The sequence below is a fragment of the Cucurbita pepo genome, chromosome 10, assembly GCF_057944985.1.
Source record: "Cucurbita pepo subsp. pepo isolate OVF chromosome 10, ASM5794498v1, whole genome shotgun sequence".
NCBI lineage: Eukaryota > Viridiplantae > Streptophyta > Magnoliopsida > Cucurbitales > Cucurbitaceae > Cucurbita > Cucurbita pepo.
The window spans coordinates 5,396,239-5,415,027 of NC_141807.1; the positions used below are offsets into that span (position 1 = coordinate 5,396,239).

An 18,789-nucleotide genomic window follows, 5' to 3' on the forward strand; every position below is an offset into this window, starting at 1 on the left:
TCAGCTCAAACCCCTCTTTGTACTTTACCTTTATATTGTCAACTTCAGCTCAAACTCATCGCTAATAGATATAGTCAGCTCAAATCCATTACTAACAGATATAGTCAGCTCACATCCATTGCTAACAGATATAGTCAGCTCAAATCCACCGCTAACATATTGTACTCTTTGTACTTTCCCTTTATATTGTCAACTTCAGCTCAAACTCATCGTTAACAAATATAGTCAGCTCAAATCTACCGCTAACATATTGTACTCTTTGTACTTTCTCTTTATATTGTCAACTTCAGCTCAAACTCATCGCTAATAGATATAGTCAGCTCAAATCCACCGCTAACATATTGTCCTCTTTGCACTTTCCCTTTATATTGTCAACTTCAGCTCAAACTCATCACTAACAGATATAGTCAGCTCAAATCCACTGCTAACAGATATAGTCAACTAAAATCCATTGCTAACAGATATAGTCAGCTCAAACCCACCGCTAACATATTGTCCTCTTTGTACTTTCTCTTTTAACACTTCCCCTCAAGGTTTCAAAACAAATATGTTAGGCATTAGTTTTCAATAAAAACTTGTTCGTTCTCATCTCCAACCAATGTGAGATCTCACAGTGAGTTAGTGATAAACCAGAATCATAACATAATAAATGGCTTAGAGAAAATGAGTTTGAGTAACCACGAACCTCCACAATGATATGATATTATCCACTTTGAGCATAATCTCTCGTGGCTTTGCCTTTGGTTTCCTCAAAATGACTCATACCAATGGAGATGTATTCCTTACTTATAAACCCACGACTATCCCCTTAATTACCCAATGTGGGACTCCCTCCTAACAATCCTTAGCAAAGCGTATCTACGGTTCTGACGAGTTTTCTTGACAATCAAATGTTACAAGGTGCAGGCGAGTTGTCTTGTGAGCGATTGATCGAGTTGCACACAAACGGGTTCGAATACGTACAAAATATAAACTCGAGCATAGGCAGAGAGAAATGAAAAGATTTGGGTTATAAAGAGTTGAATGATGAGGAGAGAAGTGAAGAAAGCAAGAAAAGAAAGAGGGGGACAAGAAGGACTGAGTTTGTTTTATTGAGGTGATTGTTCATTAGGAGTGACGGGGCAGACAGGCCGCAACTGCTCCGGTGGGGCTCCCCCCCTCCACCTCTGTCGCCACCCAATGTCTCTCCTCTTTCATACGCTCAAACCCCAAACACCTTTCGTTTCTTTCATATTCCATTGGATCCCAACCATGTTCGTTGGACTGTTTTTAATGCCATTATCAACTACAAAACCACTCCCCCTACTCAAGGTTATATATGCTAACTCGTTGTTATCTCTCTCTTGCTTGCTTATATAACGTTTTTTTTAAAAATCTCTCTCTACCCTCGTTTTCTAAAACCTTCTTTTAAAACCGAGGCTAGAGGCTCGATCATACGTCACTTGGCCGTAGGCGACGCAAGAACAAATTGGCTTAGCTCACTTGTCGTTGGAAAGTGAGTGCCGCACAATCGCTAGTCCGCTGCCTTCAAAAGTGCGATTGTGTCAAAACCTTTAAGCTATAGAGATGGGAGGACGTAGGGCTGACACTTTTTTAGTTGGGTCAATCTAATCCATTCAAAAAAAGGGTTGTAATCCAACCGAACCCTACCCTACCTTTACAACTGTAACAGTCCAAGATCACTGCTAGTAGATATTGTCTTCTTTGGACTTTTTCTCTTGAGTTTCCCCTAAAAAATTTTAAAATGCGTATTTGCTAGGGAGAGATTCTCTTACTCTTATTAAGAATATTTCGCAACCCTCTTCAACAGATGTGGGATCTCACAATCCACCTCCCTTCAGGGACCAGCGTCCTTGCTGGTACTCGTTCCTCTCTTCTTTGGGATCTCACGATACACAGGGGCCCAACGTTCTCATTGGTACTCTACCTGTTGTCCACCCCTTTCAAAGCTCAGCATCCTCGCTGACACACTGCCTGGTGTCCACCCCCTTTCGAGGCTCATCGTCCTTGCTGGTACACCATCCGATGTCTGGCTCCGATACCATTTGTAAGAGCCCAAGCCAGCATCTTCTAAAAGGGTGGATTGTGAGATCCCACCTCGGTTTGGGAGAAGAACCAAGCATTCTTTATAAAGGTGCCCCTCGCAGGCGCGCTTTAAAAACCTTACGAGGAACCCCGAAAGAGAAAACTCAAAGAGAACAATATCTGTTAGCGTTAAGCTTGTGTTGTTATAAAAACGATTACTAATATTTAACGTTTGTAACATGTATTGTGGATAAACAATATTTTTTTAAACAAGAACAAAAGAACGACTCGACAACTCAACTCAACGAGTTACGAACTCTATTTAAGTTGCTCGAATCAAAACAGATTCAAATTTAGTATGGACTAAAAGAAAGTGATGATTTTTACTGTTTAGGCCTTAAATGTGGGAGTGAGAGAGGCAGGGAAATTGGTCCCTAGAGGGAATTAATTAGAATAACGGAAGAGAGTCGTTTTCTTATACTGTTTTTGCATGTTTTTTCATTTATTGTCTTTCTGCTTTAATTAAAATAAATAATAATAAGTAAATAAAATAAATAATATATTTTCGAAGTAAGGAACATATTAACCGGAAATTATGAACCATTTGAGGACTTTCTATTTTAAGATTCTTTTATGTTACATACACAAACATGTTTGTCTCTCTCAATCAACATATTAATAAATTATCCTTTTTTCGTGGATATTATATATATAATAATTATTTAATTAAACATCAAGATCTAATTAAAGATTACCAAGTACAAATTTAATTTTTTTACTTGTTCTTATTATTATTATTTTTAATTAGAAAATCACTTTCCAAACATTAATAAATTTTCAAATTAAATTTTCAAAAACAAGATCACATCGTTCTCAGCTAGATCCCAGCCATCTAGGTGATCGAGATTCAAGAACAGCTTAGTTCGATGGATAAAACAACTATTAATTACTATATCTCGAGCTCGAACGAACTGATCCCCATGGTGCATGGAGAGAAAGAAGAAGCTATAACATTCTGGGGTTTGGTTTAATTAAATAAAACAGAGCACTAATAACGTATCTTTACCGACTACGAATTTTGAGATTCTAGGGTGACGAGGAATCGTACGAATTTTGAGGTCTGTAGAAAGCTCCAATCAATAGGTTTTTCTTAATCCTCCCTTCCCGAAAAGAGAAATTTTCCTTTCTTCCCGGGAAATTTGTAGTGATTAATAATTAAGTACATAGTAATTAATTATCCAAAATACATAGTAATTAACATAATTAAGTACGTACAAATCATAGATTAAAAAAAAAAAAAAATTAGAAGTTCATGTAAGCATCAAAAGAAGAGCACATGAATTGGTCTTGTCCGGAAGGGAAATAGATATTGTCGGGATCGAGATGAGGCAAGAACGCCTCCTCCATTTTAACAACCTCGTTTTCAGGGAACACAAAATTCATGTCACCGCCGACAGGGATGCCGGAATTCGGACAGTTGACGGCGGTGGCGGCGGCGGAGGAGGAAGAAGGATCATCATAATCAACGAAATTAATCATGGTTTGATGAAGCCAAATCTGGGTTTTTAAGAACTTGACATAATGAATGGCTTCGTCGAGCATTGAGACGGTGTCCATTTTGTTGCCGCCGGGGACTAAGCTTTGCAAAATCTTGAACCGGTCGCTGATTCTATGCCGTCGTTCTCGCGCCGCCACGCTTTGTGGGTCGGTTGATAGTTTCATAACGCCTTTGCTCCTTTTCCCTCCGCCGCTCCCGCTGCCGCCGCCGCCACCGTTCTTCTTCATCTTCTCCTTTCTGGTTTCTCCTCCGTCGCCACCGGAGGAGGAGCCACACGAGCTGGGGTTGCTCGCCGGAAAGCTGTAATCCATTATTTCCCAACACACCCACTTCAAGAAACTAACTAAGCTTCAAATTTTCAGTACATGGAAATGACTGGTAGGTTTTTTAGCTTATATATATATATATACATATATATATATATATATACATATATATATATATATATAATGAAGAGAGAGAAAGAGGAGAGAGAGAGATGTCGTCATGTGAGTCAGCCAATCTCTGGCGTTGGATACGGGTTGTTTAACCCTACAAAACCCTAATGGATTTTTTTTTTTAAATAAAATTTACTCTCGGTTAAATTACAAATTTAATCTCGATAAAATTTTATAAGATTGATAGAGTATTATTATACACGATCTTCTCGTTTTTTAAAAAAATTTAATCGTCTAGCTAATATAATCAGCGATGTTACTCGTTATTATGTGAATAGAAAATGTCTGAAATGACCATCAATTTCTCAAAATTTCAATTCTGACTCTAAGGTTAAATCGGTAATTTAACCTACGAAATTCCAAATTTTTGTTACCCTTTTATTATTATTATTTTTTTTAATTTTATGGGATTATGAATTAAAGGTGTGAGTGTGACATTTTAAAATTATAATATGATATGTTTCCAAGGTGGTTTTCTAATGATTTATTAGAATAATTTATTAATATATATATAAAACAGTATATTTTGATTGCTTTTAATTGTACTATGAATACTATTTTTTTTTCTCTTAAAATCATATAAAAATTTAAACTTTTTATAGTCAAATAGACAAGTTATTAAAAAAAAAGAAAAGAAAAAGTCTAAAGAACTTTGACCTTTCTCCACGTAATCTTAAGCAAATACGCATATACTATTTCGTTCTTCACAAAAACGATCCTCGTCCCATCTTAAAGAGATATTACATAGATGGTTACTTTTTGACCGTGACCCTTAAATTGAAACTCGTGGAAACCTCTCTCTAATAGACACGGTTTAAAAACGGACAATATTTACGCGATGAGATTAAGCTGTTACGAGCGTTCTACGTTTTGATAATTTAACATGATATTAGAACATGACACGTGGTCGGGATTGGAGGGAAGGAAAGAGGGTTAAAAGGGACCCCCAAGTAAAGGGGAACAGTGTCCTTATGTACACAATCACAAGTCGGCAAAGAGAGGAAAGAGATCACTTTTGGTCACGTTTAGGGGTCAGAAAATTGATTTTGAAAAATAAAAATTTATTTATTTATTTATTTATTAATTAATAGAAAATTAAAAAAGAGATTAAAACATGTCTCATCAGCTCTTCTTTTAAAGGAATGGGGAATTTCAGGTTTTTGGTTTCCCGAGAAACAAACAGAAAATATTATGTATAAATTTGTGTGTGTTTGTTGGAGGTTGGGTAATGTGTCCATTCTTATGTTTACTTGCTTTCTTTCTCTCTACGTAAAAACCTAAAATCAAATCCCTCTTTCCCAACTTTAAGGTTTGTATTTCGAACATGTTCGGTTTATTAGACGAACACGACTCTTCACAATCATATGATATTGTCTACTTTGAGCATATGCTCTCATGACTCTGCTTTCGACTTCCTCACAAAGCCTCATACCATTGGAGTTAGTATTCCTCACTTATAAACTCATGATCATTCCCTAAATTAACCGATGTGGAACTTTCATCATCTTAACACTATTAAATATTTCATAGATCATCTCGACAAAAATTTAAAAGTTTAGAGATTTATTAGACATTGAAAGCCCCTAAACAAAAACGTTTAAAAACTTTAAAACAAAAAGATATAGACTAATATATTATTATTTTTTTTTTTGCTATTTATTAGTCAGTTAATTTAATTAAAATAAAAATTTAAGGATTTATCAGACACAAAATTAAATGTTCATAAACTTATTATTTACGATAATATCTTACACATGGACTTAAAATTCACGAATTAAATTTAATTTATAATTAAATGGAAACTTACCATATGGTCCCGAATCTCTCCTTTTACTTTATGAATTTATAATATTAAAAAAAAAAAAAAACAGTAGAAGGTGATGATTAGCGGACCCCCTCCAATCTGAAAATATAGGACGAGGGGCATCGGTATCGGAAGCATGCAATATTGCAAATCTGGCTCTTTCCCTTTTCCCTTTTGCCCCTCCACACAATTTTGCTTTCTCGAACCATCTGTGAGATATTGTACACTTTAGCCCGTTACATATAACCATAGTGTTATCTTTATAATCATTACTTTGTTCCTCTCTTCAACTGTGTTAGTGAGAGGTTTCCATACCTTTATAAACAATATTTTGTTTCTCTCTCGGTCGACATGGGATGTCTCAGTGTTCTCGCTAACCCATTGCTTGGTGGGAGACTCTGACACCATTTGTAACAGTTCATACCGACGATATTGTCCGCTTTTACGTGTTAGATATCATCGCTAAATATAAAAGTAATATAATAAGGGGAGAAAGAGGAAAAAAAAGGGTAAAGAAATGGGGGGAGGGGGCCTGGGGAGAAAAGCGAAACAAAAGCACATGGTAGTAGCTCCGGCATTCGCGTTGGGTTGGTAAAATCCTAATTATTTTTACTTCTACTACTCATATTTACCCGCTTTTTTTTTACCTCACCCTCCTCTCCTTCACCTTCTCAAAGATATGGATTTGTTGGACAAAATCCCCACGTCCATGTCACTCGAGTACACCTATGTATCGATAACGAATTAAACCCTTGATCTATAAACAATGGCGGTCTTTGCTACAACTCTCGAATTTGTCACATCCCATTATGACACACTCTATGCAGCGTCGAGATGCTCTTCTCTTAACCCAATTCATTTTGTAGTACATTTCAAATGACAATGACGATGAATTTGTCACATCCCATCACGACATGCTCTGTAGCGTCGAGACGCTCAACCCAATTGGGTTTGTAGCACATTTCGGATGATGATGATGATGAATTTGTCATATCCCATCACGACACATCGAGACGCTCTTCTCTCAATTCAATTGGGTTTGTAGAACATTTCGGATGACGATGACTACGACGACGTCGAGGGATTTAGGTTTAGGTATGAGTGGTGTGTGTACAGTATTGAGACAGAGAAGAAGGAATTGGTACAAAATTTGGATTAGCCAATTGATTGAATGATTCATATTTGGGTCCCTCAATGAATAGTGAATCTGATGTGAACTTTGCTAAAATACCCCTCAACTTCTCTCTAATTAAAATCAACCTCTCCAAATAAATCCTAATAAATCGATATATTTCATATTTTAATATTAAATATTATAATTATACTCTCAAATTAATTTATTTATTCTTTAAATAAATGAAAAAAATAAACTATCTCGAGTTATAATTAAATTAATATTATTATTTTGTAAAATTTAATTTAGAATATAATAGTTTAAAACTACGACAAATATAATTATTTTTAATTTTTTATAGAAGAAATCACTTTTTTTTCAGGCAATAAAGACAAAATAGAGGGGGAAAATTAATATAAGAGAAAGAGAAAGGGACGTATTAGAAAAGGCGGAAATGTAAAAGGCTATATTTGCAAAGCAATCCTAAACTTGAGGTTTAGTGGGGCCCAACAAGAAGAGAATCATTACGGCCCAATAGAAGTTCGAGGCCCATCTTGAATATTTAAAAAATAATAATTAATTAAAAAAAAAATCCAACCATCAATTTTCAAAACCCTATCTGTATTAGATTTGACTATTTTATTTATAATCTCAATTTAAATTAATAATTAGAAAATTTTTTAAACTATGATCATTTTAATATAATTATTCACTTTAATTTATTTTAAATTGAATTAGAAAACGATTTTTTTTTTTGTAAATTGATAAAATAAATAAATTAATAAATTAATGAGTAATTTTATAATATTGGAAATTTTAATTAAAAAGACTTTTTCGTTCTCACCATATTTTAAAGGTGGATTATTGCTTTTCCCTTACTAAAAGGAATAGTTTTTAATTTCTTTTATTTATGAAAGAAAAAAGAAAAGAGAAAAAGAAAAAGAGGGTGTAAAAATCATTTAAAAAAAAAAGAAAAAAGAAAAGAAAAAGCAAAAAGCTTTATTATTATTATTATTTGATATATTATTATTATTAAAAAAAAAAAAAAAAAAAAAAAAAAGTTCTTGTCTAAAATTTACAAAAATTGAAAGATTTTTGAATAGTTTAATGTGGTCGGTTAGACCGACCTAGATGATCTGGATAGAAGTAGAAGAGATCGTATTTGTAATTTGGATTAGGATTCGTTTCAATTTACAGATATGGACAGTCCAAAATTTCTACAAATTCGTGAAACCAATTTGGATCGTGATTTTCCGAACCCTAGAAATCCCTTAGCCGATCAATAAATCTTCTCTTAAGCCGGCTTCTGTTTCTGTTTCTGTTTCTGTGTTCGATTGAAGGATTTTAGTGTGGGAGATATGAACATGACGGAGAAGAATTCGTCCCCGAGTGGATCGGCCACTATGCAGGACGAGAAGAATCACGAAACTGAGTTGGATATGAGGCCCGGCGGCATGTTCGTCCAGAAGCGGGAAGTTGATAATGGCGCCGATGTTTCTTCCAGCGACGCAATGATCTCCGTCAGTGTTACTCACGGCTATGGCCCTACTAAGTACAAGATTTTCCTTCCTCCCCAATCCACTTTTGGTACCGCGCTTGTACTCTTTTCTCTGCTGATTTCCCCTGTTCTTCAATTGAATAAGGCTTGTTCTTAATTTAGGGCTTTGTATTGCTCTTTGAGTTTGAGGAATCTGATTTCTTATATCGAGTTTTCTTTAGGGTTTTACTTCACCTGTTCATGAGTTGAGATTGTATGGATTGAAATCAACCGATATATGAGTGGAAGATGAGATGTGGGATCATTTGATTTGATATTGGATTTAGCTTTTTCCTTTTTAGATTCATGGAGGGTCTGTTTTGGGTTGGATTTAATGGATGAATTTGAGTTGGGGGGGCTATGGCTTCATCATTTAGGTATGTGAATGTCTTCTTTCGTTTGTCTGGATTTGGTATTGGGAACTTAGGAACTAACTTGTTTTGTTTGACATTGTTGTTTTATTACGTTTCTGTGGATTGATGGGAACTGAACTCCTTCCATTCATGGTATCTGGTATATGCTGGCTTGTGTACTTATTGTGGAGTTTGGAGCAGCTTCCATGTTGGTAATTTTGAGTGTGCTTCATCTGTTGCAGGGGATATGAAAAAACACCTTGTAGCAAAGACCGGTTTGCAGCCCGAAGAGCAGAGGCTCCTGTTTCGAGGTAAGGAAAAGGATGACGATGAGCATTTGCATACTGCAGGTGTGAAGAATTTGTCAAAGATCTTACTCTTGGAGGATCACACAAGCAAACAGAAGAAGGTGGTGGAAGATGTTAAGGTGGTGGAAGAGGTTAAGAAAAGTGACACGTTTTCAAAGGCATCAGAAGCCATAGCTGAGGTTCAGTCCGAGGTCGATAAGCTTTCTGAAAGGGTGAGTCGTCGTTGCAGTCTCTGAGAGCACTTCATTTCCCTCTATAAGATTCTGGTTTATCTTTTGTCCGTGTTCGATATATAATCTCTATAGGTTGCTGCCTTGGAAGTAGCTGTTAACGGTGGCACGAATGTTGCAGACAAAGAATTCATTGTGTTAACAGAGCTGCTGATGAGACAATTGTTGAAATTGGACAGTATCGATGCTGAAGGAGACGCGAAGTTGCAGAGGAAAGCTGAGGTTAGTACTTGAACATTGATGATGATACACAAATCTACTGCGTTGTGTGGAGTATTTGAGTAATCACTAGCATTTGAATCCATCTATAACGACCCAAGCCCACCGCTAGCAAATATTGTCCTCTTTGGGCTTTTCCTTTCGGGTTTCCCCTCAAAGTTTTAAAGCGCATCTCCTAGGGAGAGGTTTCCACACCCTTATAAAGAATGCTTCGTTATTCTCCCCAATCGAGGTGGAATCTCACACCATCTGATATCATTAGCATTTGAATCCATCTGATTCTTAGAGGGACAAAAGCATTATGCAGATATTTGTATGCAACCAACCAGTTTACATAAATGGGATTAACCATTTCATTATATTTGATTCGAGAAAAACCTTTCTTACGATGATACGGGAGAAAATATATGAGAACAAAGTTCTTGCCTTCCTTTTACAATTCAAGGTATTACTGGGTTTAGTAGTATGATATCATTTTTAAGGATGTTCGTGTTCGTTACTGTTCTATGGGTTGTTTCACTGTGTTCTTGAGTTTTCTAAGGAGTTAGTGAATTTTCATTAAAAGGCTATGTTGTTCATTGGAATGCCAAGTTGCAGCTAGACCTTTTACATTATATTTTAGTTAGCTGCTGTTCAGTACTGACCTAGATGACGAATTTCTAATAGTGAACTTGTACGTTGAACAATAATCTTGCTAGTCGATCATTGCTGCTGCTAATATGCGTGGTTGTTCGGCTCGTCTGATCAAACAGTGCTCCTTTGCTTTTATGATTGAGCTTCCACTCGGTTCGGTCAGATTCTAATAAAGGCACATTGTTGCCTTGCAGTCTGTTTTAAGCTTTAAAGTTATTTCAAACATGTTATCACTTAAAATAGAAATTACATCAATGCATCTGAGAATCCCCGAGTTCTTTTAGGATCGGTACTAAAGAGATGATCTTGAACAACAGGTACGCCGTGTCCAGAACTTCGTGGACACACTCGATGGGTTGAAGGCAGGAAAATCTAACCCAATCAGTAACAATCACAACACGGTTGCAGTGAAGACCGAATGGGAGACCTTTGACTCGGGAGTTGGTAGCTTGACTCCCCCATCCCCTGCTCCATCTTCTACAAGAGTAACTCAGGATTGGGAACGGTTTGATTAGCTCAATCAAACCACCTCATGAGTCCATTTATTTCATGTCTATTAGTATTAGTCAATCATAGAGAATACCAAATACCTTCCCCCGACCCCGACCCCATTTTAAATTAATGACTCTGGAAAGCTATCCATTCTTAGAAATTGAGTTGCTGCAATATTAAGTTAGTATTTAATGAATGAAAACAGGTTGAGCACAAGGAAATGACTGGAATCATATTCTGGATTTGATTTGTTCTTCAAATTTCAGAGAACAGGCAAAAGAGACTCAAAACCTTGGCCCGGGTGCGTATGCCGTGTCGTGTTCTTTCAATTATTAGTAATTCGTTATGAATGCTTCTGAGAGAAAGATGGGACAGAGGCTATCTACAGTGACGATCAGCTTCGTCCCATCGGATGCTACTTGTCGACTGAATCTTAGTCGAATGTTAAATGTCTGTAACGAAAAACCATAATAAATTCCATAGCCACCAGACCCTTTACTGTGATGGGGCCATCTTTGCTTGTGGATCTCAACAAAGAACTGTTGGCATAGTTTTGTGAGCATTTAGTGTGCTGTACCTTCTTTTCTGCTCCCCTCGCAGGTCATACCAATCTTGTTCATCACTGGATTGTGTCCCACCACTTTCGGAGCTGCACATGTATTTTTATCTGACACACAATTCACTGTCATTTCTTCTTTTCTTAATGTTCTGATCAATTATAAATGTTTCTATAGTTTCACCATTAGACTTCTATGACTAACACTGATCGGTCCCGACCCGAACAAGTAACCGACTCTGATTGAAACTCCCACCTATTAGTCGAGTTGCTTTGCTGGGAAAGAAGGATCTAAATGGAACATTTTCTTTTTTAGTGGTTCTTCATTTGAAAAAGGAAAAAGTTGTTTTTTATCGCTCGGTCACTCTCCTCTACTAGGTCGAGGCATAGCAACTCGAAAGTTTCTTTGACAAGAGTATTTGTTTCGCTGATCATTCCTAGATAATGAAACTCTTGTTGAATCAATCTCATCCCTATTCTAATTCCTTTCTTTATATTCGAGTAAATTCAATCCCAACCCACTGGTCGGTCGAGCAATATTGAACTTGATTGAATCCTTATCTTCTATTGAGATGACCTTTTTGTTTCTTCTATTGCAACACGAAATCATGAAGAAGCTGAAATAGCTCAAGAAGAGAGGGACTCGATTTTGTTATTTGACATTGTTTTTATAAAATTATTTTTCCTTTTTAATTTTTAAAACTTTTATCACTTGGGGTCGTTTTTTTTTTTTTTAAATTTCTTTTATTATTTTTCCTTTTTAATTTTTAGAACTTTTATCACTTGGGTCGTTTTTTTTTTAATTTCTTTTAGTAAATTTCTGTAGTTTAAATTTTTTATCACGTGAGTTCATCTGGCTCAAGACTGGTCGTGGGTGTTTTCTTTTTAAATTTGTCATGTCTAGTTATTTTTATAAGATTATTTGTGTAATTTAAAACTATTATCATACAAGCTCGTCTAGCTCGATTGTTAGAGAACACGGTAGACGTTTTCTTTTCAGCTAATTTAAAATGGTGGCCGTTCATTTTTAACTTTTTAGTAAATTTTATTATAGGTTGTTATTTTTATAAAATGTTTTGTGTAAGTTAAACTTATTATTTTGTGAGCTCGTCTAACTTAGTTGGTAGAGTGTAAAGGTCCTAATCTTATGGTCGTGGATTTGAACTCTATGGTGAGCGTCTTGTTTTTTTGCTAATATTATTATTTTGTGAGCCTGCCCAACTCAGTTGATAGAAGGCAAGACTCTTAATTTATAGTTGTGGGTTCAAACCCATCGTGGGTTCTTTTTGCTAATTTAAAACTTTTATCACGTGGCGTAAGGGTTAGACATGTTATCTTTTTATTATTGGTAGTTATTTTTATAAAATGTTTTGTGTAATTTAAAATTATTATTTTATGAGCTTGTCTAGCGTAGTTGATAGAATACAAGGCTCTTAATGGGTTCAAACTTCATGGTCGATGTTTTTTTTTTTTTTTTTTGTTGGTTTAAATTTTTTTCCGTGGATCGTTTTCCCTTTTTATTATTTGTAGTTATTTTTATAAAATGTTTTGTATAATTTATAATTATTATTTTGGGAGCCTGTCTAGCTTAGTTGGTTGAGCGTAAGGCTCTCTTAACCTTGTGGTTGTGGGTTCAAACCTCACAGTGGGCGTTTTTTCTCTTGTTTGCTAATTTAAATTTTTTATCATGTAGAGTAACGTTGAGCGTTTTTTTTTATTATCTGTTTTGTGTGATTTAAAATTATTATTTTGTGAGTTTGTCTGGCTCAGTTGGTAGAGTGCCTATTATTTTGTGAGTTTGTCTGGCTCAGTTGGTAGAGTGCAAGGCTCTTAACCTTGTGGTCGTGGGTAGTGAAGTAACATTAAGCGTTTTTTTTTATTATATCTATTTTATGTGATTTAAAATTATTATTTTCTGAACCCGTCTAGCTTAGTTGTTTTTTTTTATTATATCTATTTTATGTGATTTAAATTTATTATTTTGTGAACCCGTCTAGCTTAGTTGTTTTTTTTTTATTATATCTATTTTATGTGATTTAAAATTATTATTTTGTGAGCCCGTCTAACTTAGTTGGTAGAGCAAAAAGCTCTTAACCTTGTGGTCGTGGGTTCGAACGCCATGGTGGGCGTTTTCTTTTTTTGCTAATTTAAATTTTTTATCATGTGGAGTAACGTTGAGCGTTTTCTTTTTATTATATTTGTTTTGTATGATTTAAAATTATTATTTTGTATTATATCTGTTTCGTGTGATTTAAAATTATTATTTTGTGAGCCTGTCTAGCTCAGTTGGTAGAGCGCAAGGCTCTTAACCTTGTGGTCGTGGGTTCGAACCCCACAGTGGGTGTTTTCTTTTTTGCTAATTTAAATTTTTTATCATGTGGAGTAACGTTGAGCGTTTTCTTTTTATTTTATCTGTTTTGTGTGATTTAAAATTGTTATTTTGTGAGCCCGTCTAGCTCAGTTGGTAGAGCGCAAGGCTCTTAACCTTGTGGTCGTGGGTTCGAACCCCACGGTGGGCGTTTTCTTTTTTGCTAATTTAAATTTTTTATCATGTGGAGCAACGTTGAACGTTTTCTTTTTATTATATCTGTTTTATGTGATTTAAAATTATTATTTTGTGAGTCCGTCTAGCTCAGTTGGTAGAGCGCAAGGCTCTTAACCTTGTGGTCGTGGGTTCGAACCCCACAGTGGGCGTTTTTTTTTTTTTGCTAATTTAAATTTTTTATCATGTGGAGCAACGTTGAACGTTTTCTTTTTATTATATCTGTTTTGTGTGATTTAAAATTATTATTTTGTGAGCCCGTCTAGCTCAGTTGGTAGAACGCAAAGCTCTTAACCTTGTGGTCGTAGATTTTGAACCCCACGGTGGGCATTTTCTTTTTTGATAATTTAATTTTTTTTATCATGTGGAGTAACCTTAATCGTTTTCTTTTTATTATCTGTTTTTATTTTTATAAAATGTTTAGTGTGATTTAAAATTATTATTTTGTGTGCCCGTTTAGTTTGGTTGGTAGAGTGCAAGTCTCTTAACCTTGTGATCATGGGTTCCAACCCCATAGTTCTCGATTAAATGCTCAAAACCATTTATTTAACACGTGTTTAATTCATTTTGTTTTATAATCTAAGTTCTGTCAGGACTTTAACCTTCTCCAAAAGATCTCATACCAAAAGAGATGTATTTTTTATTTATAAACTCATAATCATTCTCTAAATTAGTCAATGTGGGACTTCCTTCCAACCACACTCACATAAAATATAATTTTGTATAATTATCGATTATTGTTTAAAACTTTTAAATATGTGGGAGATTTTCTAAACACAAATTGAAAATTAAGAAGGTACTAGATATTTTGAAAGTTCGAAGATTTTGTAAACGTGCTCGAAGGTCGAGAAAAGAAAGAGGAGAACGTGTTGGTTTAGGGTTAAAAGATGTCTGAATTATAATATACATTTGAAGAAAAATGATGCATTCATAAGAACATGAACTGGGAAATAAGTACTTCAGGATCTCACTTAGAATTTGTTCTCTTCATCAATTCATATAGTCAGATCCAGAGTACTTACTTTCTCTCTCTTTCCTCTTCTCTCTCTAGTATGGGCATAAAGACAGGGTTAAATCAGTTCTACGTTGTTCTTCGTGTTCTTCGTGTTCTTGTTCGTGTTCTTCTCGTGTTCTTCGTCTCTTATCAATCTTCATCCCTTCTGTTGGTGCAATCTTTAGGGATAAACTCAAGTCAATTTCTCCATCTGGGGTTTTCCTTTTCTCTGTAATTATTATGTCTCTGCATGGATCTTCCTTTTCTCTCATTTCTTCCCTTTTGCTTGTTGTCGTGTTCTGTTCACCGATCGAGCTGTGATTCTTGCAGATGGTTGTTCCCGGTGTAGCGCTCTTGCTGCTGCCGAAGAGCCTCGATCTCGCCTTCTCGGTATATGGGGTTTGTATTGTTTTTGTCTCGTAAGCATTCCATGTTGACCCGCCAAATCTAATAGGATGGTAGAGTGAGTTTGAAATAACTTTTAAAAAATAAACATATAAGCTCACTACAGATATTGTCATCTTTGAACATTCTCTTTCGAATTCCTCTCAAGATTTTTAAAACACGTTTGCTAGGGAGAAGTTTTCACATCCTTATAAAGAATGTTTCGTTCTCCTCTCTAACCGATGTGGGATCTCATAATCCACCTCCTTTCAAGGCCCAGCGACCTCGCTGGCACACCACCTCGTGTTCACCCCTCCTTCAGGGCTTAGCGTTCGTGTTGGCACACTGCCTCGTTTTCACCCCCCTCTAAGATTCAGCGTCCGTGTTGGCACACCTCCTCGTTTTCACCCCCCTCTAAGGTTCAGCATCCATGCTGGCACACCGCCTTGTGTTCACTCCCCTTCAGGGCTCAGCGTCCGTGCTGGCACACCGCCCAGTGTCTGGCTTAGATACTATTTATAACAGCTTAAACCCACCGCTAGCAGATATTGTTCTCCTTAGGCTTTCTCTTTCAAATTTTCCCTGAAGGTTCTTAAAACCCGTCTTCTAGAAAGAAGTTTCCACACCCTTATAAAGAATACTCCATTCTCTTTCCGGACCGACGTGAGATCTCACAATATATTTTGAAAAGTACGTCCTAATTTGAATTCAAAACACTTTCTACTATTTCAAACTCGAATCGAAGTTCTTACCGAAAAACATTGGAGGCGTAGCTTTGATTGAAGCGTTGAAACATGGGGATTTGGCTGACAGTAAATATGTTATGATCTCCACAACTTTCATTCATAATAACCCTTTGATCCATCACTGTTCTTCAAAAAAAACTTCAAATAAATGAATTGAAAATCAACATAGAATCATAAGAACAAGTTTATAAATACCTTGACTTGATTCATTGGTGTTCTTGCTTCTATACATCTGAAAGCAACACAATTTCAAAATTCAAAATCCAAATTATTCAATAAATTTCTTACAAAAAGAGAGAGATTAACAAACCTGAAGATGGCTCTTGACATGAGCTATGTTCAATCCTTTGATATTCATTAGCTGAAGAACCAACTTAGGAGTAGCATCTACACAACAAAATCAAACACAAAATTCAATTCAAATCGATCGTTCGATTCTCCACTCGAATTATAACTCGGTTCGAATCGAACCATTTAAAAAGAAAATTACTTTCTTGACCACCGAGTCTTTCAACGGCATGAACGAAACGGGAGTGGAGATCGGATGTCCACCGGAGTCTAGGGAGTTTGGATCGAACATACGGCCTCACACTCGGCTTCTTTTGTTGATCATTCTCTTCTATTGTGCTGTTGCTTGAGCTCCCTTCATTTCCCAATTCGCTTCCCGAATTTGAACATTCCGCCGCCACCTCCGCCGCCGCACCACCACCATCGCTCCCTGCTTCCATAATTGAGAGAGAGAGAGAGAGAGAGTTTGGGAGTAGAGATATGGATCTATTAACCCACTTAAGAGAGAGAAATGAGGAGAGAGAAACGAGGAGAGAGAGAGAGAGAGAAATGAGGAGAGAGAAACCCTAGCTGGGTAGAGAGACAGATCTTCATGGAGAAGACAGAAGACTCGTGTCTGGTCTCTAGATATGTTGGGACGGTTAAAAATTTTATTTTTATTATTTAATCTTAATAAATAAATATAATTAGGTTAATTTTAATTTTAATTTTGAAGAAATTAAAGGAAATTCAGGAAAAATTATAAAAAAAAAAATAATAATTAATTAATTAATTATGAGCATGCATGCCATTGTCATGCATGTGGGTGCATGGTACATGGCTCATGTGAATCCATCCATATTTTATATTTTTCGAGTTGAATTCCAATATAATATATGTTTTGTGTTACAATAATTCCAAAGCATCTTTTTTAATTAACTTATTATTATCATAAATCAATAATAATTTTGAGAAAAAAAATCAAGGCATTAGATTTGTCCTTTTGGTATGTCTCCAAATATATATATATATATATAATTAATAATGTTTTCCCATACCAATTTTATATTTTCATTTATTTAAGCTTATTTTTTTAAAAAAATTCCCTATTTTGTGGTCACGATGGTAATTAGGTAATTAAATTAACATTAATAATTTTGAAACTCTAACTCGGTTAAAGATATGAACAAGACATTAGACATTTGAATATAGTTAGTGCCTTGTTGACTGAGCTATGTTTGAATTGGTATGATGTCGCGTAATCGCTGTTTAAATCATGTTTTTAAAAAGTGAACAATATCGTAGATGAAACCGAAGGAAAGCGGGATATAATGTAACGTTTAGAAAAGGTATGCTTTTAGGTGAAATGTTTTTTTGAGAAAAAGAGTTGGGTTTGGTGTTTTCATTCCTTCCACGTGCATTGGTTCATGATTTTGCTGTCTTTCATGTGTAGCTTAGCTAGCTTGATGGAGCCTTTTTGTGGGTTTAAATTCACGAGAGTCTTGAGCCATTGCACCCTATTTTTGTTGTTGAGGAACTCATTTACTTCTAAGTTAGTGTCATTTTTGTTGTTGTGTTTTTTAATAATGTTTAATTTTGTCTCCAAATCAGACAACATGAGTACGTGTAATATTCTACATTTAGAATTTAGAATTTGAGTTTAGATTTGTAACAATCCACACCCATCCCTAGTAGATATTGTCCTATTTGAGTTTTTCCTTTCAGACTTTCCCTCTTTCCTCCCCAACCAACGTGGGACATTACAATCCACCCCCCCTTTGGGGCCAGCGTCCTTGCTGGCACTCGTTCCTTTCTCCAATCGATGTGGGACCCCTCCCCCCAAATCCACCTCCCTTTGGAGCCCAACGTCCTTACTGGCACACCACCTCGTGTCTATCCCTCTTTGGGGAACAGTGAGAAGGCTAACACATCGTTCGGTGTTTGGCTCTGATACCATTTGTAACGACCCAGATCCACCGCTAGTAGATATTGTTCTCTTTGGGCTTTTCCTTTCGAACTTCCCTTCAAGGCTTTAAAACGCGTCTGCTAGGGGAAGGTTTCCACACCCTTATAAATGATGGTTTGTTCTCCTCCCCAACCAATGTGGGACATCACAAGATTAGTCTGGTTTGGTTTCGGGACAAATAAACTAAAGTAAAAGTTAGTGGACAATTGATTATCTACGCTTATACAACTTATACAAATCGTTGGGACAAAGAGCAACTCTTCACCCTCATGGTAGGATTCTAGGTGAAGGGATAGATGAACCAATTACGACATTGGAGGATTTTGAGTCCCATATAAATATAGAATAACATGTTTTAAGGAAGTTTTATAACTCCAAATTGATACTTGTGTTGATGATATTTCTGGAGGATATCTAGTCTTCCATTACGGTTTACCACTTGTATCAATCATACTTGACCCTTGATCATAGGCTAATATCTGGTATCCATTTATTGCTCTTTCCATTTCCTTTATAATTTATTTAGTTATGCAAATGATTATAAATAAATAACTCTCACCACCCTTTAGATCCGATCGATTTAACAAATATTCTCAACTTCAACGTCATGATCAAGATCCATAC

The 18,789-nt window shown here is 35.8% G+C and overlaps 3 protein-coding genes and 3 non-coding genes across 6 annotated transcripts; 4 read left to right on the forward strand and 2 right to left on the reverse strand.

Moving 5' to 3' along the window:
• Window positions 1-3,160: 3,160 nt before the first annotated feature.
• Window positions 3,161-3,953, reverse strand: LOC111804508 (transcription factor bHLH140-like protein). The gene has a single exon (XM_023689338.2). The coding sequence runs from the start codon at window positions 3,892-3,894 to the stop codon at window positions 3,328-3,330; it is 567 nt and encodes a 188-aa protein (XP_023545106.1). The 5' UTR covers window positions 3,895-3,953; the 3' UTR covers window positions 3,161-3,327.
• A 4,089-nt stretch (window positions 3,954-8,042) lies between these two features.
• On the forward strand, window positions 8,043-10,931 carry BAG4 (BCL-2-associated athanogene 4). Its single transcript, XM_023688855.2, has 4 exons — window positions 8,043-8,525; window positions 9,071-9,348; window positions 9,442-9,588; window positions 10,536-10,931. Exons 1-4 carry the CDS (start codon window positions 8,297-8,299, stop codon window positions 10,731-10,733), a joined length of 852 nt encoding a protein of 283 aa, XP_023544623.2. The 5' UTR covers window positions 8,043-8,296; the 3' UTR covers window positions 10,734-10,931.
• Window positions 10,932-13,537: 2,606 nt separating this feature from the next.
• On the forward strand, window positions 13,538-13,610 carry TRNAK-CUU (transfer RNA lysine (anticodon CUU)). The gene has a single exon. It is a non-coding gene; the product is annotated as a tRNA-Lys (tRNA).
• Window positions 13,611-13,712: 102 nt separating this feature from the next.
• Window positions 13,713-13,785, forward strand: TRNAK-CUU (transfer RNA lysine (anticodon CUU)). Its single transcript has one exon. It is a non-coding gene; the product is annotated as a tRNA-Lys (tRNA).
• A 102-nt stretch (window positions 13,786-13,887) lies between these two features.
• TRNAK-CUU (transfer RNA lysine (anticodon CUU)) lies at window positions 13,888-13,960 on the forward strand. The gene has a single exon. It is a non-coding gene; the product is annotated as a tRNA-Lys (tRNA).
• A 738-nt stretch (window positions 13,961-14,698) lies between these two features.
• On the reverse strand, window positions 14,699-16,804 carry LOC111804373 (uncharacterized). Its single transcript, XM_023689149.2, has 5 exons — window positions 16,423-16,804; window positions 16,243-16,319; window positions 16,128-16,164; window positions 15,939-16,053; window positions 14,699-15,249 (listed from the first exon to the last, which is right to left on the reverse strand). The coding sequence occupies exons 1-5, from the start codon at window positions 16,658-16,660 to the stop codon at window positions 14,856-14,858; spliced, it is 861 nt and encodes a 286-aa protein (XP_023544917.1). The 5' UTR covers window positions 16,661-16,804; the 3' UTR covers window positions 14,699-14,855.
• Window positions 16,805-18,789: the final 1,985 nt, after the last annotated feature.